The following is a 24,364-nucleotide window of genomic DNA, read 5'->3' as shown; positions in this document are numbered from 1 at the left end:
AGTATTATACTGGAAGTCCTAGCTAGAGCAATAAGGCAAGAAGGGGAAATAAAGAGCACTCTAACTGGAAAGGAAGAAGTAGAACTATTCTTATTCACAGATGACATGATCCTAAACATAACAAATCCCAGAGACTACATTAGAAAGTTATTGGAACTAATAGAAGGATTCAGCAAAGTGGCAGGGTACAAGATCAATACACAAAAATCAGTTAGGTTCTTCTACACTAACAAGGAAGACTTTGAAGAGGAAATCAAGAAATCGGTACCATTACAGTAGCCCTCAAAAGGATAAAATACCTAGGAATAAACCTAACCAGGGCTGTAAAGGAAACCCTGGTGGCATAGTGGTTAAGTGCTACGGCTGCTAACCAAGAGATCGACAGTTCAAATCTGCCAGGCACTCCTTGGAAACTCTATGGGGCAGTTCTACTCTGTCCTACAGGGTCGCTATGAGTCAGAATCAACTCAACGGCAGTGGGTTTTTGGTTTGGGGCTGTAAAAGACTTATCCAAGGAAAACTATAAAACACTACTGCAAGAAACTAAAAGAGTCATATGTAAATGGAAAAACATTTCATACTCATGGATCGGAAGACAACATTGTGAAAATCTCAATACTACCTAAGGTGATCTATAGATACAACACAATCCTGATCCAAATCCCAACAACATTCTTTAATGAAATGGAAAAACTAATCTCCAACTTTATATGGAAACAAACAAAAAAAAACAATATTGAAGAAGAAGAACAAAGTAGGAGGCCTCACACTTCCCAATCTCAAAATTTACTATACAGCCACAGCAATCAAAACAGTCTGGTACTGGTTTAATGACAAACACATAGACCAATGGAATAGAATTGAGAACCCAGAAGTAAATCCATCCATCTATGGGCAGCTGATGTTAAACAAAGAGTCAAAGTCCATTCAAATGGGGAAGAAACAGTCTCTTTAACAAATGGTGCTGGCAAAACTAGATATCTGTATGCATAAACATGAATCAGGGTCCATACCTCACACCATGCACAAAAACTAACTCAAAATGAACCAAAGACTTAAATGTTAAAGCTAAAACTATAAAGTTCCTGGAAGATAACAAAGGGTCAAAATTAGGGGACCTAATTCACGGCATAGTCTATCAACCAACACTAGAAATGTACAAATGACAGAAGATAAATTAGATAACTGGGACCTCTTAACAGTTAAATACTTATGTTCATCAAAAGACTTTACCAAAAGAGTAAAAAAGAGAACCTATAGACTGGGAAAAAATCTTTGGCAATGATATATCTGATAAGGGTCTAATCTCTAAAATATATAGAAAACTTCAACAACGAAAAGACAAACAATCCAATAAAAAAATGGGCAAAAGGCATGAACAGACACTTCACCAAAGAGGACATTTATGTGGCCACAAATATATGAAAAGATGCTCATGATCATTAGCCATTAGAGAGATGCAAATCAAAACTACAATGAGATACCATCTCATCCCTGCAAAAATGGCAATGATAAAAAAAAGCAGAAAGCAACAGATGCTGAGAAGTTTTGGGGTAATTGGAACTCTTATACATCACTAGTAGATTGTAAAATGGTACAACCACTGTGGGAAACAGTATGCCACTTCCTCAAAAAGCTAGAAATAAAAATATCTTATGATCTAGCAATCCCACTCCTAAGTATATATTCTAGAGATATAAGAGCAGTGAGACGAATAAACATATGCATACCTATGTTCACTGCATCATTATTCATAATAGCAAAAAGATGGAAACAACCTAAGTGCCCTTCAACAGATGAATGGGTAAATAAAATGTGGTACATACACACAGTGGAATACTACGCAACCATAAAAAATATCGTTATCATTATAAGTCCTCAAAATATAACATGGATGAATCTGGAGGACATTATGCTGAATGAAATAAGTCAATCACAAAAAAACAAATGTTGTATGGTCCCGCTATTAAAAAAGTCAAGAATTGATATAAACGCAGAAAGAATATTCTTTGATAGTTACTAAGAATGGGAAGGAGAAGAAGGGGGAATCACTTTCTAGATAGTAGACACTTGTTATTTTTGGTGATGGGAAAGGCAATCCCAAATATGCCAAATATGGATGAAGTCAGCACAGCTTGACCAAGGTAAATACACTAAGAAGTACACAAGAAAAAGGGACAATTTCAGTAAATGCTATAACATATATACAATTTTGCAACAACAGTAAAGACAACCAAAAAATGTGTATGATAAATATATATGTGTGTGTGTGTGTGTTTGTATGGTTACACAGGTAGATATGGATGTATATACGTGTTTAGGAAGGCATATGAGAGTAAATGAATGTACACATATAGGTATATCTGTAGGCATATGTACACACGTGTTTGTGTGTGCTACGTATATATTCACATATATGCAAACCACATAGGGGGCACAGTTATGGAGCCTTCCTAGACATAGCCAAATGACTTACTGGATTGGTTCACTGGGTCAAAAAGTTTGGGACCATAGTCTGGGGGACAACTTAGCCAACAGGCATAACAGAGTTTACAATGATAATGTTCTACATCTGAGTTTGGCAAGTAGCATCTGGGGTCTTAAAAGCTTGCGAGTGGCCGTCTAAGATACAACTCTTGGTCTCTACTCATATGGAACAAAACAGAATGAAGAAAATCAAAGGTTCAAAGAAGAAACTAGTACATGGGACTAATAGCCCACTCAAACCACATCCTCTTCTAACCTGAGACCAGAAGAACTAGATGGTACACAGCTACCACTACTAACAGTTCTGACCAGGGACATAAAAGAAGGCCCCAGAAGAATGGGAGAAAAACGTAGAACAAAACTCAAATTCTTAAAGAAGACCAGACCTACTGGACTGATAGAGACTAGAGGAATCCCCGAGACTTTCACCCTAAGATACTTTTTAAATGTGAAATTGAAGCCATTTCTGCAGGTCACCTCTCAGCTGAAGTAATAGATTGACTTGTAAAATAAACAATGTCACCCATGAGTAATGTGCTCCCTTAAACAATTAACTATATAAGACCAAATGTTCAACAGTTACCCAAAAGCAAAGATGAGGCTTCAAAGAGGGAAAGGAAAGCTAGATCGGTGGAAACAACAAACGGAATGGAAATAATGAGAATACTAACACATTGCAAAAATTGTAACTGATGGCACAGAATAGTTTGTACAAAAATTATTCACAGGGAACCTAATTTGCTGTGTAAACTTTCACCTAAAACACAATAAAATATATATTTTTAAGTAAATGGCCAATAATGTTAAAGGAAAGCTGAAAAAAATATCAGTGAGAGAGAATGAGGTATTAGAACAAACTGTAAAGCAATAGTTGTGTGACTCAGCTTAGAAAGAAACTAAACACAGAGACTCAATACTCAAGTCCAGCTCTAGTCTTTAGTCTCTGCTCTTTTCCTGACAAGCTCTTCCCCTCTCCCCCCAGCCCCCTACCCCCAACTCTTTTTATCTCTCAAATATATAGAAGTAATAAGCTCCTCATCTCCCAGTTATGGCACACCATCATCGTTGCTCTAGGCAGGCCCTTTTCTTGTTTTATGTTCCTCTTTCATCCCTGATCCCCACTATTCCGTTTCCTCCAAATGCACCCGCTCAAATGTGTTTGATATACATTTTTAAGTAGGGAGGTAATGTTTTGTGTATGTCCTCTTAGCATAGTAAAAGTTATTAGGCTGTAGATCTTATTCTATTTCTTACTTTTTAAACTCAGTACTCTGTTTTTAAGAAACATCTCTATGGCTGTATATACATTTAATTCATTGCTTCTTATGTAATATTCCAGAGTATGATTCTGCCACAATTGTACTTACCATCCCCCAGTGATGAATTCCCCACTACCATAAACAATGCTGCAGTGATCATCCTTACGAATCTGTGTGAGCATTTATCTGGACTCTATATCCAGATGTGGGGCTGTTGGGTCAAAGAACATGCACATGTTTAATGTCATTTACTTCTGTCATACTGCTCTCCACAATGGCTGCACTATTTACACCTCCACCAGCAGTGTGTGAGGGTTCTCATCTCTCCACATCCTCACCAACATTACTCACCTCTCTAAAATGTGTCAATTTTGATGGGTATAAAGTAATATTTCATTATTATTTTAATTTGGATTCTTCTGATTACTAGTGATTTTAAGCATTTCATCATATACTTATTGGCTATTTGAGCTTTCCCTTCTGTGAATTGCCTATTCATATCTTTTGCACTTTTTTCTACCTCCCATTTGAATTTTCTTATCTATTTCTGGTTGATTTTTCTCTCTGGTCTACTTCTTTGAGTAACAAATCCATCATAATTTCATTTTATGGTTATGTATTTTGGGGTTAATCTTTCAGAAGCCTTTCCCCACCCTCAGTTTTAACAAAGATATTCTTAATATTTTTTTCCACTGATTTTACAGATTTAACTTTTAATTATTTTAATCTTTCTGGAGCCTGTCCCCTATGTGATATCCTGATGGGCCTTTTACCATGATCTCTGGCAAGGAGTAAAACTGACCTTTCTTAGTTTTAGCTTTCTCTTCTAAAACTTTTCATCTGGTAGTAGAGTTATTAAAAGGAATTGAAATTTTCAAGAGCAAGTATCAAGGGAAAAAGGGATGGAAGATCAAATTTAGATAATCTAAAACAACTTCGTGCAGTAAGTATAACATACTTATATTAAGTCTATATATTGTTTATTATTATTAATACTTGTATTTAATACTGATGTTGAGCAAGAACTGTGTCAAATTCTTTGTCGGTATTATCTTTATCCTCACAAAAGCCCTTTGAGGAAAATATGACCTCCATTTAACTGATGAGCTGACTGAGGTATAGAAAGGTTAAGTGTCTTGTCCAATGTCACATAAGTAGTACCACACCAGTAAGCTCTTTCTGAACTCTATGCTCATTCAGCCACATTATAAACCTCTTATGTGTCTTCACTGAGTTTTATTTTAATGTTATATCCTTGGCAGTTATCAAGGGTTAATGAAGAAATAAGTTACATAAAGAATATTCCTGCATCTTCTACAAAGCCATATGTTTTGTCCGTTAAATTGCAAAATGCCATTCATTCTTTTAGCATATGCCATATGCCAGAGATTGTGCTCAGTTCTGGGACTACAATGTTGAATAAGAGATGACCTCTGGCTTCAGAAAGCTTGCTTAGCAGGATGATGAGAGGTAGACTTCTCTTTGTGGTTACTGCTATGGACTATACAGTAAAAGCTTGGATTGCAGCTCTACCCTTACTGTAAAGCTCTGTGACTTTAAGCAAGTTACTTTCTAAGCCTCAGTTTCCCCATCTGTAAAACTATGATGATAATAATAACAGACCTAGCTTATAGAGCTGTTGTGAGGAACCAGTGTAGTAATAGTACATTTAAAGTGCTTAGCAGAGTACCTGGTACTCTGTTAATAAAATGATGTTATCATTTTTTATGAAATAATCTGTGATTACAATAGAAAAAAAATGCTCTGATACAAGTATGCTAAAATTCTGTTGTTGTGAGCATGAGGAAAAAGTGTCTAAATTAGACTGGCAGGGAAAGTGGAAAGAAATTCAGGGCATGCTTCCCAATGGAGCTAACCATCAAATGTCATTGACTAAAGAGTTGCAGGAGGCTGGGTGGCACAAGTGGTGTGCAATCAGCTACCAACCTAAAGGTTGGCAGTTGAAACTCACAAGTGGTTCCACAGAAGATAGGCCTGGCAAACTGCTTTCTAAAGATTAAAACAAAACAAAACAAAAAAAAACCCGTTGCGGTCGAGTTGACTCCGACTCATAGCGACCCTGTAGAAGAGAGTAGAATCACCCCCATAGGGTTTCCAAGGAGTGGCTGGTGGATTTGAGCTGCTGACCTTTTGGTTAGCAGCCTGAACTCTTAACCACTACACCCCTGGGCTCCTCCTAAAGATTATAGCCAAGAAAAACCTATGGAACAATTCTATTCTATAACACATGGGGCCGCTATTAGTCAGGGCTTGCTGTGAGTCAGGGGCCTACTCTGGCAGCTAACAACAAAGAGTTACACGTTAGCTATTTTTAGGTTTCCATTTCAAGAACAATTTTCTCTCTTTGGACCAAAGAGTATGTACCCTTTTACTGGTGAATAACAATTATATAACCTACTTATTCTCTTTCTTGTAATGACCAGGAAGCTTACAGCCAAATTTTAATGCTTTATTTAATGAGACTATATAAGCCTAGGGTTTGATAAAAATCCTCTATGATATTTAACTTCCTTTTTTAAAATTATGTACTTGTTTTTTAATTTTCTTTTTAAAGTATAATAGTGTTACTATAAAAGTTTATTTAAAAACATTCTTTAGAAATAGGTACATTATAATCTGCAAAGTATATAGTTTTCCACTGAGAACTCTGTGTAAATCCTGTAAAATTTTTAATTTCAGGTGTCATTAGCAGACGAAAAGAGTTCCCATACAGGATACCATTAGATTTGGTCCCCAAAACAAAAGTGAAAAGGATTGTGAGTGTAAAAGGTAAATTAACTAATGCCATTTGTATTGCATATTTCACTTTCTGCTTCAAACAGAAATCAAATACACTCATGATTATTCTATTTCTCCACTTCCATGCTCAGTAGCACACAAAAATCCACCTCTGAGAGCACCTTACCTCCATCCACTACCTTCAAACCCCTATCACTTTTCCAACTATCCCCTTCCACTAACCTGATTAAAATGGAGATTTGTTCTCCCATGATGCTGAGTGGGGGCTGCCATTGGCCCAAAGACTTTTCTAAAATGGGTGATGCAGCTACTTCTAGACTTAAAGAACATTCCATCCATGGTCTTTGTGGCCAGTCCTCCTCCAGAGAAAGCTTTATGGCTGATAAATGGCCCAAGAGAGCAGCACTGCTGTGCTAAATACCAGTCCCAGAGAGGTCTTTCCCCTTGAGCATAGTTACAAAAATGTCATCTTTGGTGGGTTTTCCTTGATCTCCAGCTTTTACAGTTCAGTAGCTTATCATCAAAATGATAGAATGTCCTGACTGCATTTTATCTCAGATGAAACCTTGGAATCCCAGAATGCTAGTGGTATAGGGAGCCTTTTTGATCACGCGCAACCCTGTTGGATATAAAAGAAAGTGACTTGCCAAAAATCACACAGAAAGTTATATACAGAGCTGTCACAGTACTTCCAGTTCAGGCTCTTTGCTTTGCTTTGTGCAGGAGGGTGATGAATGTGTTTTACAGTGTGTTAAGCTATCCAGTCGAATGGCAACCAATTTGCCGTGTCCTCCATGCAGCAATCTGTCCACTGTATTACACCATCTCATCACCATATTGCACAGATATTTTAAAGCCTTCTTTTGGTGTTTCTTTTAAATCCATGTTCCTCACCAGTCCTTTTTTTCTTGTCCCTGTTCTGACAAGTAATTCAACCCTTGATAAGAATGGAAGAATAGAGATAGATACACTTCTCTCTTTAGAATATACTGTGCCCTGTTTAAAAATTGATGGAAGTGGTTGTGTCTACTCTGATTTCCTTTTTGTTACAGGACTGCTTATAGGTGAGCTTATGTCTGCAGTTCTGAGTCAAGAAGGCATCGACATCCTAACTCACCTCCCTAAGGGGAGTGCAGAAGCAGAGTTGATGAGCGTTGTTCCAATATTTTATGTCTTTCATTATTTGGAAGCAGGAAATAATTGGAACATTTTTTATCCTGACTCGTATCTGAAAAAACAAAACCTGAAGAAGCAATTAAAAGAAGGTAAAACATTTATTTCAAATATTGTCCATAAAAATATAGTGATTTTTAAATGAATATTTCAACAAAATTAATATTTATGCTGTTACAGATTATATTAAACCTTAACTGAAAAAGCAGTTTTAGCCAAAAAAAAAAAAAATTATATATATATATATATATATATATATATGTATGTATGTATGTAGTAGAAACCCTGGTGGTGTAGTGGTTAAGTGCTACAGCTGCTAACCAAAGGGTCAGCAGTTCGAATCTGCCAGGTGCTCCTTGGAAACTATGAGGCAGTTCTACTCTGTCCTATAGGGTCACTGTGAGTTGGAATCGACTCAACGGCACTGGGTTGGTTTGGTTTTATATGTATGTATATAGGTGGCCTCTATTATATAAATACTATTTCTGTAGCATTTTGGCTTAACTTACCAAAATGCCTGGATAAAAGACAAGACACCTGCATTCCAAACTTTATGGAGCACTTCCTTCCTTCTTGAATGAGATCAGAATGTTCTGCTCGATAATTCCCAATTGAAGCAGTTCACATAATTCCTTTGGGAAGTTCTGTGTTGGCCACAGAGCATGTACTTGCCCAACACCAAAGTTTACCGTCCCCAGAGGTGGATGAAGAGCTCTTTGAATACAAACAGAGGTTAGTGAAGCTCTGTGTTCTTTTTCTGATGTCTCTTAGGGATGGTAAGCATCATGTCCTACAGAAATTCTGACCATTCTTACAGCATGTGGAGGGGTGGAAGTGCTAGCACTTGGTAAGTAGGTTTTGACTTGCATTTTCATATAGTGGTTGATATCTAGAGAGCTATTAAAGAATAACAACCATAATGGAAGCTCTATTCCTCCAATTGCTCAGGCTTAAAGCCTAGTCATCTTTCCTTCTTCCAATCCATATCTGATCAGGCAAATATTTTTGTCTGTAAATACAAAATATATCCTGAATTTGATGACTTCTCACCAACCCCTACCACACTATTTTGATCTAAGCCATTATCACCTCTCACCTGGATTATTACAGTAGCCTCCTCTGGTCTTTCTGCTTCAGCCTACACTTGTTCCTTTCCCAGAGTGACCCTGTTAAAACATATGTTGGGTCAGGACACTCAAAACCTTTGAGGGGCTTCCCATCTCACCCAGGGTAAAAGCCAAACTTCTTATTGTAACCTACAGAGCCCTACATAATCTGGCCCCACCTCGCCTTTCCAGCCTTATCGCCTACTGCTCTTTCATTCCACTCCTGCTGGCCTCCTCACTGTTTCTCAAACATTCCAGGCATGATTCTCTCTCAGGGCTTTTGCACTGATTGTTCCCCCAGTCTGGAATGCTCCTCCTCTGTCTGGAATGTTCCTCATCAGGTTTATCAGCATGGCTGGCTCCCTTATTTCCCTCAGGTTTTACCTAAAGTCACCTTCTCCGTGAGGCCTCTGCTAATCATTCCATCTAAAGTTTCAACCCACCCTCACCACTTCATGTCATTCTCCCCTTCATTCTTTTTCTCCTTGTCACTAACATTCTTACTTATCTGGCTTGTTATCCACCTCCCCCACTAGAATGTAACATTCCACTCCCATTTTGCTCATAACTTTCACAACTTCTATGCTGATGACTCCCTAATCCATGTCTCAAGGCCTAACTTCTTTCTATAAGCTCCAGATCCACATTTCTAGGTGTTTTGGGGGGAACCAAAGACCCTTCAAACACAATCTGTGTCAAATTCATTCTTTTTTCTTCCTCTAACACAATTCTCCTCTGTTTCCTTAATAGTGCACAGCAACAGTCTATACTTTGTCCCCTTTCTACCAAGTCAGACTTGTCAATTGGTTTATTACTTCTCCCTTTCCTTTTGGCACTATATCCAATCAGTCACCAGGTCCCATAGATTGTTCCTTAGAAGTCAGTCTAACATCCTGTGTTCATTTATGGGTGGCACGTTTTAAAAGACACATAGACCCCCATTCTAGGGTAAAAACATCACAAAGTTTAGTAAAGTAAGAAGAAAGGTTTTATTCGGCGTATATTCAAAGACACAAAAGCAGGAAACCAACAAGCATGCTGTCAGAGCCATGTCTGCCCGAATCTAAGGAATAGTACAGAACAGACAAAAGTGGAAAAATGGACAAGCATACTGCTAGAGCCATGTCTGCCCGAGTCCAAGGAAATATTACAAAATAAGCAAAAGTGTGAAAAATGGACAAGCATGCTGCTAGAGCCCAAGGAATCATCAGTATATATTAACATTGCAAAACGGGTAAAATCATTGAAAGCTTCACCTTTTCACAGATTGGCTAGAAACTGTGATCCTAAATTTTGAATTGCCTTTCTTAATAACCAATGGTACAGGTTTCAGTTAAGATAGTCAGTAGTGTCTTCACTGGTCCAACAAATCTTACTATTCAGTAAAGGCTAATAAAAAAAAGATAAGAATGGAAAGTATGTGGGTCTTTTGTGCTCTGTTTATGATTCGTTTATGTGAAGGCTTCCCTAGAAGGTGTTTTCCAAGATTATCCTGGCTATTGTCTTTATACCTCAGGGCCCAGTTGATGTGTCCTTTTGAGTCCTTGGTTGAGTCCAGCTCCAGCTGGGTCACATTTTAGGACAGGGAATAATGGCTCCAATATTATCTCTTAAATCACCCCTGGAGCATACCAACCAGAAGATAACAACCAGGATTCAGGGGAGGGGTGAGTGTTGCTGTGGACTAAAAACTGCCAAAATAGAAACAGGGAATAAATGCCTGGAGAACAGAACTTCCCCCAACCCCCTCCCCACACATAAGAAGACATGATAGCCTCTCAGTAAATGCCCAGAGCCCTTCAAGAGTTTTGGGGAAACACTGAGTGGATTTTGTTTAGCCAAAAACATAAAAACACTGAGTATTGTCCTGAACCCTATATATACATCAAAGAAAATGGTCAGCACCTCAATACCCTTAAAATTTTTTGAGAACACTAGTGACTGCAGAGCAGACGAGTTGTGGAATGGCATCAAGGACATCATCCATGGAGAAACCAAGAGGTCACTGAAAAGACAGGAAAGAAAGAAAAGACCAAGATGGATGTCAGAGGAGACTCTGAAACTTGCTCTTGAGCATCGAGCAGCTAAAGCAAAAGGAAGAATTGATGAAGTAAAAGAACTGAACAGAAGATTTCAAAGGGCCTCTCAAGAGTACAAAGTAAAGTATTATAATGACATGCGCAAAGAGCTGGAACGGAAAACCAAAAGGGAAGAACACACTCGGCGTTTCTCAAGCTGAAAGAACTGAGGAAAAAATTCAAGCCTCGAGTTGCAATAGTGAAGAATTCCATGGGCAAAATATTAAACGACACAGGAAGCATCAAAAGACGATGGAAGGAATATACAGAGTCATTATACCAAAAAGAATTGGTCGATGTTCAACCATTTCAAGAGGTGGCATATGATCAGCAACCAATGGTACTGAAGGAAGAATTCCAAGCTGCTCTGAAGGCATTGGCAGAAAACAAGGCTCTGGGAATTGACGGAATATCAATTTAGATGTTTCAACAAACAGATGCAGCGCTGGAAGTGCTCACTCGTTTATGCCAAGAAATATGGAAGACAGCTTCCTGGCCAACTGACTGGAAGAGGTCCATATTTATGCCTATTCCCAAGAAAGGTGATCCAACCGAATGTGGAAATTATAGAACAATATCATTAATACCACACGCAAGCAAAATTTTGCTGAAGATCATTCAAAAACAGCTGCAGCAGTATATCAACGGGGAACTGCCAGAAATTCAGGCTGGTTTCAGAAAAGGACATGGAACCAGGGATATCATTGCTGATGTCAGATGGATCCTGGCTGAAAGCAGAGAATACCAGAAGGATGTTTACCTGTGTTTTATTGACTATGCAAAGGCGTTTGACTGTGTGGATCATAACAACCTATGGATAACACTGCGAAGAATGGGAATCCCAGAACACTTAATCGTGCTCATGAGGAACCTTTACATAGATCAAGAGGCAGTTTTTCGGACAGAACAAGGGGATACTGATTGGTTTCAAGTCAGGAAAGGTGCGTGTCAGGGTTGTATTCTTTCACCATACCTATTTAATCTGTATGCTGAACAAATAATCTGAGAAGCTGGACTATATGAAGAAGAACGGGGCATCAGGATTGGAGGAAGACTCATTAACAACCTGTGTTATGCAGATGACACAACTTTGCTTGCTGAAAGTGAAGAGGACTTGAAGCACTTACTAATGAAGATCAAAGACCACAGCCTTCAGTATGGATTACACCTCAACATAAAGAAAATAAAAATCCTCACAACTGGACCAATGAGCAACATCATGATAAATGGAGAAGAGATGGAAGTTGTCAAGGATTTCATTTTAGTTGTATTCACAATCAACAGCCATGGAAGCAGCAGTCAAGAAATCAAAAGACACATTGCATTGGGGAAATCTGCTGCAAAGGACCTCTTCAAAGTGTTGAAGAGCAAAGATGTCACCCTGAAGACTAAGGTGCGCCTGATTTTCAATCACATCATATGCATGTGAAAGCTGGACAATGAATAAGGAAGACCGAAGAAGAGTTGACGCCTTTGAATTGTGGTCTTGGTGAAGAATATTGGATATACCATGGACTCCCAAAAGAACGAACAAATCTGTCTTGGAAGAGGTGTGGCCAGAATGCTCCTTAGAGGCAAGGATGGCGAGACTGCGTCTTACATACTTTGGACATGTTGTCAGGAGGGATCAGTCCCTGGAGAAGAACATCATGCTCGGCAGAGTACAGGGTCAGCGGAAAAGAGGAAGACCCTCAACGAGGTGGATTGACACAGTGGCTGCAACAATGAGCTCAAGCATAACAATGATTGTAAGGATGGCAGTGTTTCATTCTGTTGTGCACAGGGTCGCTACGAGTCAGAACCAACTCGACAGCACCTAACAACAACAGCAACATAGGGAAAGTACAAAAAATAATGTCATCCATATTAACAAAACCCAAAAATAACAACTGTTACTAGCTTTGTCTTTTTTTTTTCTTTAAAGAAAGAAAATGTTACAGATATAGACAAGTTTTCCCTTTAAGCCCAAGTCTCCATCTTATTCCTGTTTCCCCTTCCCCAAAGACACTCACAGTTATGAGTTTGTGCAGCCTTCCAGGTGGAGCGAGACAGGGGCTGGAGGGAGACTTTTCATTACATGTCCTTTTATGCTTTTGGATTCTGAAAAAATAATTTATTTTATTTTTTGTTGTTGTTGAAAATATACACAGCAAAACATACACCAATTCAACAACTTCTACATGTACAATTCCATAACAGTGATTACATTCGTTAAGTTGTACAACCATTCTCACACTCCTTTTTCAAATTGTCCCTCCCCCCATTGACATAAACTCACTGCCGCCTAAGCTTCCTATCTAACCTTTTCAGTTGCTGTTATCAATTTGATCCCATTTAGACAGTTCTATAAAAGAACACAATGCTCAAGGCAGACATTCTTTACTAATTAAATTAAACTATTGTTAGGTCTAAAGAAGACTTCAAGGGATATTTTTGGCTTAAGGTTTAAAGATTATCTTGGGTAATAATTTTGGGAATTCATCAGCCTCAGTGCTTTTTGATTTTGAATCATATAAAGAAGTTAACTTAAGAATAAATTGAAAAATTAAAAATAAAACAAAGTTTAAAAATGAGGGGAAGTGAAGGGAAGAGTAAGAGTGGAGTCAAGTGAGCTGGATCTCAGAGACATTTAGGGAGTCTGGAGAGTGAGCAGCTCTTGGGAAGGTGGAGTGGGTGAGAGAACAGGAGAGGGATGGAGTTATAAGAGGTGCTGTGGAGTTATGAATTGGATCCTCTCTGATATTATTTGAGAGATATTCATAGAGATTAAAATTCCTTTTTGACTAATAATGATAATTAAATCTTCCTTCTGAGATGACTAGTTTCTTGTCAAAAATATCACTCAAGGAGAAGCTAGATAAACAGTCTTGGGGATGTTAAAAAACCAAAAACCAAACCCATTGCTGTTGAGTCGATTCCAACTCATGAGTCGATTCCAACTCATAGAGACCCTATAGGACAGAGTAGAACTGCCCTCTGGAGTTTCCAAGGAGCACCTAGTGGATTCAAACTGCCAACCTTTATGGTTAGCAGCCGTAGCTCTTAACCACTATGCCACCAGGGTTTCCCTTGGGGATGATGGGGAAAGGAATTTATACAGCAGCTAGGGATTTAGGTTGATGGCTTTTACAAATCTTATAGTCTAGGATTTTAGGATTTTACCCTTCCATGTCTCCTGTTCATTTATTTTTTCAGTAAATATTTATTGAATAGGTACCAAAAGTCTGTGCCTTAACTCAAAAGTGTTTGTTTCACCTCTCTTATCCTCATCTTTAGATAGTGTATATTTTTTAATCAGCAGGAATCAGTTTCTAGTTTGTGTACTGGCTGACAATGCTGTCATCACAGAAGACTAGATGTGCAGCTCACATTTACTGACATTTCAGAGATCTTCCTGCAATCTTCCCGTCGCCTATAAAACAGCAAAAACTTAATTTGGAATTATATGTTTTTAAATGGTACTTTCTTTTAAAAAAATAAGGATTCTATGGACTAAAACACTATGTACATTAAAATCAATGAGAGATTTAATGTCTAAATATTTATTTGATTTTTGTCTTAAAGGCTAACAGCTTTTGCTTTAAGAGTACTTGGACAAGTAAACAGATATATAGAACAGAACCAAAATTTAATTTGTAATACTTTATTGTGGCTGATTGAGAATTGTCAATTAGAAAATGGATCTTTCAAGGAAAATTCCCAATATCAACCAGTAAAATTACAGGTAAGGAAACCAAATGTACAGATTAGCAATAGTTCTGTTTACAAATTTGAGTTTAATCCTCCCTATTTTGGAAAGATGAAGGAGAGGGAAAAAAAAAAACCAACATGTAGTCATCCAAGAAATGCTCTGGTGTGCAAGCAAAGAATATGAATGGCCTTTCTGTACTGCTCTCCAACCCAGATAGGTCAGATAAAGTGACGTCTTGGACTTCTCCTGTAACAGTCATTTGCCATTCACAGGGGGTAAGTACTACAGATCTCAGAATTCATAAAATGTACTAATTTCCCTCCTATTCTTGGTACAGAGCCCTGGTAGAGCAGTGGTTAAGAGCTTGGATGCTAACCAAAAGGTTGGCGGTTCGAATCCACCATCTGCTCCTTGGAAACCCTATGGGGCAGTTCTACTCTGTCCTACAGGGTCAGTACTATAAGTCAGAATCAACTCAATGGCAACAAGTTTTTTTGGTTTTTTGTTTTGTTTTCTTGGTACAGAATCTGTGCCAGTTGTGCAGAGCCTTCTTACAAGTCAAAGCTACAGTGTTGTCATGAAAGATTGGACGCTATTTATACCCTGTTAGTATATTGTCTTTATACCTCAGGGCCCAGTTGATATGTCGTTGTGAATCCTTATTGAGTCCAGCTCCAGCTGGGTCAAGTTTTAGGACAGGGAATAATGGCTCCAATATTATCTCCTAAATCATCCTGGAGCATACCAGCCAGAAGATTATAATCAGGATGCAGGGGAGGGGAGTATTGATGTGGACTGGAAACTGCCACAACAGAAACTGGAAATAAACGAGAGATTGGGGTCGATTTATTTAGTGTTACTTGAGATAAGAATCTATTTACAAAGCTTGAATTACATTCTCTACAATCTTTCTCCACATCCTTCTACTCTTTAGAATGTTTCTTTAGTATTCAACAGAATCTTTTATGTTTTTGCCTGCCCCAGTCAAATTCCTTTCATACCAGGCATGAGTGATCTCCATTGCTAACAGTGGACCTCATGGTGGTCTTCTGTTGCATCATTAGCAGATTAGGATTCCCACAAGAAATGGGGGCAACTGACAACATCTAGGTGCTATTTCAAGAATAAAATATTTTAACACTTTTTTAAAACACCCATCCATCTATCCATCTATCCATCCATCTACTTATAATTCTTTCAACAGCCATTCACTGAGTACCTAATACATGCAAGGGACTATCCTGGGCATGGTGGGCAGAGGAAGGATAAACTAGACAGTATTCCTACCACAAGGGAGCTTACATGCTGGTAGGAAAGGTGAGGTATAAATGTTAGTATTACTACTAGCAACTCTAATCAAGATATGTATGTGTGTTCCAAGGATGAGTATTCCAAGCAAAGCAAACAGCATGCCTGGCATTTTGAAGTAAAGAGAGCATGGTTCACTCAAAGAATGGGGGCCAAGACAGTTAGGGGGTGAGTGGCATGAAATGAAGCTGGAGAGGTAAATAGAGGCCACTTTGTGGAAGTGAGAAAGACCCAGAACTTTTCTGAGAAACAGCAGTGCATGAAGGGAAAGAGTGGGAGATAAGGCTCAAAAGGGAGATTAGAACCAGGTCACTTCACTTTAAAGACACCATTTCCACTCTCCTTTTTAAACATTGCTTTTTTTTTTTTTTTAGGGTACCTTGCCTACTGAAGCCAAACAGAATACGTTATATCTTACAGCCTTCACTGTTATTGGAATTAGAAAGGCATTTGATATATGCCCCCTGATGGTAAGTAAAAAAATTTCTTTCTCTAACACCCAGCTTCTACTTCTGGGGGGACCAACAATCAGAAGGTACTTAATTTAAAAGCTTTTTTCCTTCTTTTCACATTACTTGAAAATAACTTTAACTTCAGAATCAAAGGATTTCATAACTATGATAGAAATTAGAGAACACTTTGTCCAACCTACTCATTGACAGTTGAGGAAACTGAGGCGTGTAAGTAAGATGAATTTAATTGCCCAGTGCCACAGGCTACTAAATTGTAGAGCTGGGACTAGAATTGATAACATCTGACCACTTGTTATGGGAGAATGGCCTGTTCTCAGCCCCCCTGGATTGTCTGTGCTAAATCTTACTCTATGTCTGTTACTATTATTCTATAGTTGAGGCATTCTATATTATGAAACCAATGAGGATACATGTTAGCAAGTTTGCTTCATTGGGTTGTGTTGATTTCATTTTTTTGGAAGCTGAGAAGAGAAAGGAGAGGATTTACGTAAGTGAATCAACATAGAAGATTCCAAAGGTTAATGGAGATAAAACCCTCACCTGGGAGGAATTAAATCCCCAAGCTAAGGTTAAATATGTTGTCGATTCTGACTCACGGTGACCCTATAGCAGGGCTTCAAACCCCTGCTGAGAATTTGTATTTCTACTCCAGATGTACTGAATCAAAACCTACATTTTAATAAGATTCCAAGGTGATTCTTACATGTAATAAGTTTTGAGAACCACTGCTCTACTAGTGGTTCTCAGAATTGGTTCCTAACCAGCAGCATTACCATCCCCTGGGAACTTGTTAGAAATGCAAACAAACCAGTTAGAAGCCCTGCCCTATGGGACAGAGTAAAACTGCCCCATAGGGTTTTCTAGGCTGAAATCTTTACAGGACCAGGTAGCTAGGTCTTTTTTTCCAGAGCAGCTGGTGGGTTCACACCTCAGAGCTTTTGGTTGGCAGCCAAGCAATTAATCATTGCACCACCAGGACTCCTTGAGGTTAAATATACCCACCACCCACTGCCATCAAGTCGATCCCAACTCATAGCGACCCTATAGGACAGAGTAGAACTGCCCCATAGAGTTTCCAAGGTTAAATATACCTGCCTACAAATCATAAGTAAACTAGGCATGGCCTTCAAACCAAGATACAGAACTGAGAATTTTCCCTGAAAAATTCAAGGGAACTTTCAGGCTTGAACCACAAACAAAACAATTTTTTTTTTTTTTTAATTTCAAGAGAATTGGTATTTATAAGACAAGGGAGTCAAAGAGAACCAGTTCCCAGAGGGCTAGAGAACCACATGATTGAGACATGCAGATGGAGCTGGGAGGGAAAATCTGCAAAGGAGAGGTGAGAACTCAGAGGGAAAAAGCTGAATCCTCTTTGGGCTACCACATTTTCCCTTCAGAGATTATACCCTGCTCCTTCTCTTGGAAGGTTGTGCTTCAGCAAGATGCCATTCATTCCCATCAGGTCGATCATCCTTCCCGCACTCATCTTGCCACCTTAGGATTGTGAAACCTAGGGGTGTTTCATTTCAGTTGGTAGGCTGACGCTTGCCAAGGAAACTTAGGTTTCTTCTACTCTTGTTTCCAGAAAATCAGCACAGCTCTTACTAAAGCTGAAACCTTTTTGCTTGAAAATACCCTCCCAGCCCAGAGCACCTTTACTCTGGCCATTGCTGCGTATGCTCTTTCCCTGGGAGATTCAACACACCGACAATTTCGTTCAATTGCTTCAGCCCTAAAGAGGGAAGCTTTGGTGAAAGGTATGACTCACTCCATACATTTATTCAGGAAGCAGTCACAAAGCACATAGAGTCTGCTAATCCTGGGAAGGGGGTGGTGGTATAAAGCCAACAAGACACAGTCCCTGCCTTCAAGAAGCTCACAGGTAAAGACTGGTATAAATAAATCTTGATAATACATTGTAATAACTGTCGCTACGCTTTCATTTTTTCATTCTTTTGGGAAATACTTGTTCGTTTATTCAACCAATGTTTACTAAGCACCTCCTGTATACCAAGCACTGTTCTAGGCTCTGATAATAAGTCCATAAACAACACAGACCAAAAAAAAAAAATCCCAGTCCTCGTGAAACTTACATTCTATTAGGGAGAGGCAGATACACAAGATAAATAAGTAAAACACTGTATATAGAGAATAAGTTTGTGATGACTGATATGAAGAAAAATAGAGCCAGGAAGGAAGGCAGGGCAATGGATAGGGGTTGTAATTTTAGAGAGGTTGGGGAAGTTTCACTGAGAAGATGGTATTTGAATCAGGACCTGAGACCTGGGGACGATGAGGAAGCCAGTCCTGTAGCTATCTGCCAAGAGTGTTCCAGCAAGAGAAAGCTCATGCAGATGTCTTGAGGCAGGAATGCGCCTAGTAAGTACTTCAAGAATGGCAAGGAGTCCAAAGTGGCTGGAGAGGAATGAGCTGGGGGGTATGAAATGAGGTCAGGGAAGAAAAGAGCTAGGGGCTGAGGGGAATGCATGCAGGGCCTTGGAGGTCATTACAGGGTCTCTGCAGGTCTACTGTGTACAGTTGTGCAACGTACAAGGCACCTAAGCAAGCAGGTGAATGAAGCTCAAATGCACTCCATGCTCCACTCACCCAGTAATGCACCCTGGTTTAGGGCTGTTTCCACCCAGAGCAAAGGGTGCCTATTTCTCATTCACCTAAAAGTGCCCAGTGGGTAGGTGGGAGCCCTAGAACTTTGACTTCTACTTTGCAGCCCCGGTGGTGCAGTGGTTAAAGTGCTAGTCTGCTAACTGAAAGGTCACCAGTTCAAATCTACTAGCCGCTCCTTGGAAACCCTATGGGGCAGTTCCTCTCTATCCTATAGGGTCGCTATGAGTTGGAATCAGTTCGATGGCAATGGATTGGGCGTGTTGTTGAGTGAGAAGGAAAGCTATTGGAGGCTTTTAAGCAAAAGAGTGCACGACCTGTCTTATATTTTATCAGATTTTCTATAAAAATGTATATTTCAACTTGAAGAATAAGAAGACCACTTTCTACAGGTCAAGAGTGGAGAGCTAGAAAGAGTAGCAGTGATCATTGACCAGTGCGCTTAAATCAACACAGACATGGTTGGGCACTTGTGAGTCATCTCTAGGCTATTTCTTTTTTTTTTTTAAGTTTTATAAATCTTACATGACTTTTATAACCATCTACAAATTTTGACTCATGTCATCATTTTAAAATGACTAAATCTTAACATATATCTCAAAACCACTTGTACAACACTTAAAAAATAACACAGAAAAACATCTTGGGTATTGTAAGTTATGGAACATAAAATCGAGAATTTAAGAGCTAGAAGAAAACTTAATACAGTCAAAGGATGTTTGAGCTGGAAATATCTTTAAAGATCAAATCAAAACTCTCATTTTAAATATGGGAAATCTGAGTCTTCGAGAGGGAGGGAAGTATATGTTCGTGGTTATGCAAATAATGTTATGAATTGTAAACACATCAATATTTTGACTAACCTTGACAAATTATTTCTAAATATACTTTACTGTTTTTTAATTTTTTTAAATATAATTTGTTCCAAAAGAGCAGTTGTAAATTACTAGAGCAGTAAAAAAAACTTAGATGTGATTTAAAACATAAGTTATGAAAGATACTACATATTTGAAATTGTCTTTTGCATTTTAAATTAGGAAGAGATCATAAAAGACTGAATTAAAATTTAGTATAATCTCATAATTTCCAGGATATAAGTTTCTTACATCAGGGAGAAAAATTCTACAATTTATCTTTTAGTGTAAGTATAATGATTATTATAATCCTCTGTGTATATAGTGCTTTATTGTTTTAAAAACTCACATTTAGTATGTCGTTTGAGTTTTACTACAAGGAAAGAAGTATTATTTTCAGGTTCGGTATTAGGAAACTGAGTCCCACAGAACTAAAGAGACTTGGCCAAGGTGATGTGACCAGTTGGCAGTAGAGATTAGAACCTGGGCCTAATAATTCTGAGTTTATGGTACTTTCCACTCTACTGTACTTCTTCTTCCTCGAACATGTTGACTTCCCATATTGACCCTTTTTAAAATAAAGACAAATAGCACTGTATGATAGCATCTTGTTTTATATCACTCACCCTGAGGAAGTTACAAAAAATACAAAACTTCCAGAAACCTGAAGGCTATAATATACCTGCTAGAATTGTTATGTCAAATTCACATTTTTAATCTTGTTAACAAATAGGATTTGTTAATGTTCAGGCGATCCACCCATTTATCGGTTTTGGAAAGATAATCTTCAGCGCAAAGACAGCCCTGTACCCAACACTGGTACGGCGCATATGGTAGAAACCACTGCCTATGCTTTACTCACCTGCCTGGGCTTGAAAGACATGAATTATGTTAACCCAATCATCAAATGGTTATCTGAAGAGCAGAGGTATGGAGGCGGCTTTTATTCCACCCAGGTAAAATTTCTTTGTCTTGTTCATCCTGTAGAAATTTTTACTGTCTCCCACACCACACATTCTCCATTCATTCTGGCCTCCATGGTTTTGTCTTCCAAATGAGCATACCATAGATAGGAATAAATGTTTAGAATCAAAGGACACTTAGAGGTTGTCTGCATTGACACACTCATTATACAGAGGAAGGAATGAGCCCAGAGAGTTCATTCAGGGTGTTAGTGGCAGAGCCAACATCAGAACTCACATCTCCTGACTCTAACCCAGTACTTCCTTTATGATTCGTAATGACTATGAGTGGCTAGTCATGTTACCAGCAATCATGTCACAGTCTACAGAATAAACAATGCCTGCCATGCAGGCAAAGATACTGATATTGTCCTCACAAAAAAATAAATAAAAAGTGAGATAAATACTTATTGTTATATGTTTATCTATTGTCTATCTATCAGTGTAAACTTATTTAATTAAGTGTATTTTATGTTATAACTGGAAACCCTGGTGGCGTAGTGGTTAAGAGCTATAGCCGCTAACCAAAAGGTTGGCCGTTCAAATCTACCACGCGCTCCTTGGAAACTTTTAGGGGCAGTTCTGCTCTGTCCTATAGGGTTGCTATGAGATGGCAATGTTTTTTTTTTCTTTTTAATATTGTAACTGTTAATGTAGTTGTGTAATATACATCTATATTCAAAATTTAGCTCAAATGTGAACATCTTTCCTCTTTTCTAGATGTTTAAATAATGACTGTGTGTCCATTTATATAAAATTTAGATCTAGAGGGGTCCTTCAGGATCACTTTAGTGATCACTGATCTGGTGAGGCAAATGGGTTTCATCTTGGTACAACAGTAGGCTTAGCGAGAAAGCATTCCTGTTGGTTAGCGTTAGCTGTCATGGACCCAGGCACAGGGAGAGCCACATGTTTGCCACCTCTGATCTGGTCACACTTCCTCATTTTCTAGATGAAGAAGATGAGGTTCAGAAAGGTAAAGTTCATTCATTTTTTCATTCAGCAAATACTAGAATTGACTAGTTACCATATGCAAGGTGCTGGAAATATAATGGATACCAAGAAAAATATGCTACCTGCCACCATGAATTTTACATTACAATGGAGGAGGCCAACAATAAATTATAAATAAAATGATTACGGATTGCAGTGAATGCTATGAAGCACATAAGGAGAACTTTAAAACAGGGAATAATGGGAAGAGAGCCTTACAGTGGAAATACTTAAGCTGAGACCAGAGAATGAGGAGATAGCCTTGCAAAGAGTGGCTTCCCTGAGGTCACACACACAAGTTACAGAGATCCTGGATCTGAGCCACACTTTCTGTTCCTTTGCCCTTTGTAGTCCACTAGAATCTGCACGCTTACAGAGGAGAAAGACTTTCCTTCTGCCTCCACATTGAAGCCCTTCACAAGTTTCACTCTGTCACATTAAAGTTTCATCTCTGGACAGTGCTTCCCCACCCTCTCAAAAGAAAGGACATTTGTAATCAGGGAGGATACAGATAATCTAAACATTTTTGTGTCTTGCTGATTATTGATAGGATACAATTAATGCCATTGAGGGCCTGACAGAATATTCACTCCTGGTGAAACAACTCCGCTTGGATATGGATATCAATATTTCTTACAAGAACAGAGGTGACTTCTACCATTATAAGATGACGGAGAAAAATTTCCTTGGGAAGCCAATAGAGGTAAATGAACAACTTTTTATAGTATTTTACAATTGAATGGGACCGTTGAAATCATCTGTTTCATCCTTTTTTTCCAAATGTATGTGTTTACCACTTAAACATATATTGAGGGCTTGTTATATCCTAGGCACTGGAGTTCAAAACCAAAACACAAAGAACCTGTCTACTGGGAGGAGGTAGTAATTTAAACAGGCAGTCAGAAATAGCATCAGGGAAGTATAAAGGAAGATATCCTGAAACAGGCTGAGTGGAGGGAACTTGTCAAATGTGTCCTGATGCGTGAGTTAAATCTAGAAGAATAAGAGTGAGTCAGTCAGGTAAAGAAGAAGGAAGAACATTCAAGACATAGAGAACAGCATGTACAAAGGTACAATGATAAAAAAAAAAAAAGATAGAGTAAGAGAAAAGACATGCTTGGGAGTCTGCCAGTGGTTCCAAATGGCCCCAATCACTCATGTACAGAGTGACAGAGTTGGAATTGGCCTTTAGGCTTCTAACTCCTTGTCCCATATTCTGCTACAGCTGGTCATTTAAAAGTGAAACCTTGGTGGCTTATGATGATTTCCCAAAGAAAAGGACACTTTGGAAAAACTAGTTTCTATAATAAACCAAAAAACATGCTGCCATCAAGTCAATTCCAACTCATAGTGACCCTATAGGACAAAGTAGAACTGCTCCATCGGGTTTCCAAGAACCGCTGATGGACTTGAACTGATGACCTTTTGGTTAGCAGCCATAGCTCTTAACCACTTGGTCACTGGGGCTCTGCATACTAATAATAGTAGCTGCTATTATACAGTATTAGTAAAATGTATTTTTTTCTAATTACTGCAGTTTAAATTATTTAAAAGTGTATTTAACTATACAAATAATTGGAATTAGTTCCCTCTGTCTACATCCTCTTTAGAGTCCAGAAATCTATTTGTGGTAGGTAAATAGACATGACAGATAAAATTTAATGCAGAAATTACAAACATGTAGCCTGTAGTTAAAAAAAAAAAAAGATAAATATATGGATATAATTATATAGACATAGAGATATATTCCAATATTTAAAAATAGTAATAAAAACCTGATTTCCAACTTCTCTTGAAAAAACTAAAATATCTGGGAAAATATCCTCATCTTGCCACAGTTCCCACAGACACAAGTATGTCCATACTTGCTTCTTGCCTGGACCTCTGCAAGCATTTGTATTTGTGACCCCCAGTTTAGTAATGTTTCTTCTTTATCCAGGGACATTTAGAGTTCACTGGAGATCCGTGTCCTAAGCCAAGGGTCTGAGCATTAGTGAAGAGCTCTTGGCCTGAAGAGCATGGTAGGCCTATTTGAGGTAGCTGCAGTCATTCTTCTATACAGGGATAATGCTGTAAGTTGCCTCTTTTCAAGATAAATCCCTAGTCATACTGAAATAAAGTCTCAGTCCATGATGCTGCCTTCATATAAAGTCTACGTTGCTATTATCTAAAACCCTGGTGGCGTAGTGGTTAAGTGCTACGGCTGCTAACCAAAGGGTCAGCAATTCAAATCCGCTAGGCGCTCCTTGGAAACTCTATGGGGCAGTTCTACTGTGTACCGTAGGGTCGCTATGAGTTGGAATCGACTCCACGGCACTGGGTTTGGTTTTTTTTGGTTTGGTTATTATCTAGGTCAGAATTCTCTACTCCAGCATTTCCTAAACAGTGTTACATTTTCCTAAAATGTGTTTCATAAAAAAAAGTTATGGTCAATTAAGCGTGGGAAACATTAGTTTAAATGAGGTTAAACAAGTTCCTTAGTACAGACTCCCCTGTCTTTTATATGTAATCAAGTGTGTCAAGTGTGGCGACAGTAGGAAGGAATGGGGGCAGGAGCGGCAGGGCACCATGTACATTTCCCATACTTATTTGTCC

General features: G+C 38.6%; 1 protein-coding gene across 3 annotated transcripts in view; it reads left to right on the top strand.

Moving 5' to 3' along the window:
• Window positions 1-24,364, top strand: part of C5 (complement C5) — a 143,735-nt gene that overhangs the window by 97,092 nt on the left and 22,279 nt on the right. For all 3 annotated transcript variants that reach the window (XM_049896901.1, XM_049896902.1, XM_049896903.1), the window contains 8 exons: window positions 6,447-6,536; window positions 7,559-7,771; window positions 8,451-8,526; window positions 14,428-14,587; window positions 16,237-16,332; window positions 17,924-18,095; window positions 20,565-20,770; window positions 22,320-22,472. In XM_049896901.1, coding sequence (XP_049752858.1) covers window positions 6,447-6,536; window positions 7,559-7,771; window positions 8,451-8,526; window positions 14,428-14,587; window positions 16,237-16,332; window positions 17,924-18,095; window positions 20,565-20,770; window positions 22,320-22,472 — 1,166 coding nt within the window. The remainder of the gene's footprint in view (window positions 1-6,446; window positions 6,537-7,558; window positions 7,772-8,450; window positions 8,527-14,427; window positions 14,588-16,236; window positions 16,333-17,923; window positions 18,096-20,564; window positions 20,771-22,319; window positions 22,473-24,364) is intronic.

Source organism: Elephas maximus, chromosome 9 (genome assembly GCF_024166365.1).
Source record: "Elephas maximus indicus isolate mEleMax1 chromosome 9, mEleMax1 primary haplotype, whole genome shotgun sequence".
Taxonomy (NCBI): domain Eukaryota; kingdom Metazoa; phylum Chordata; class Mammalia; order Proboscidea; family Elephantidae; genus Elephas; species Elephas maximus.
This window is presented reverse-complemented; position numbering and strand designations above follow the sequence as displayed.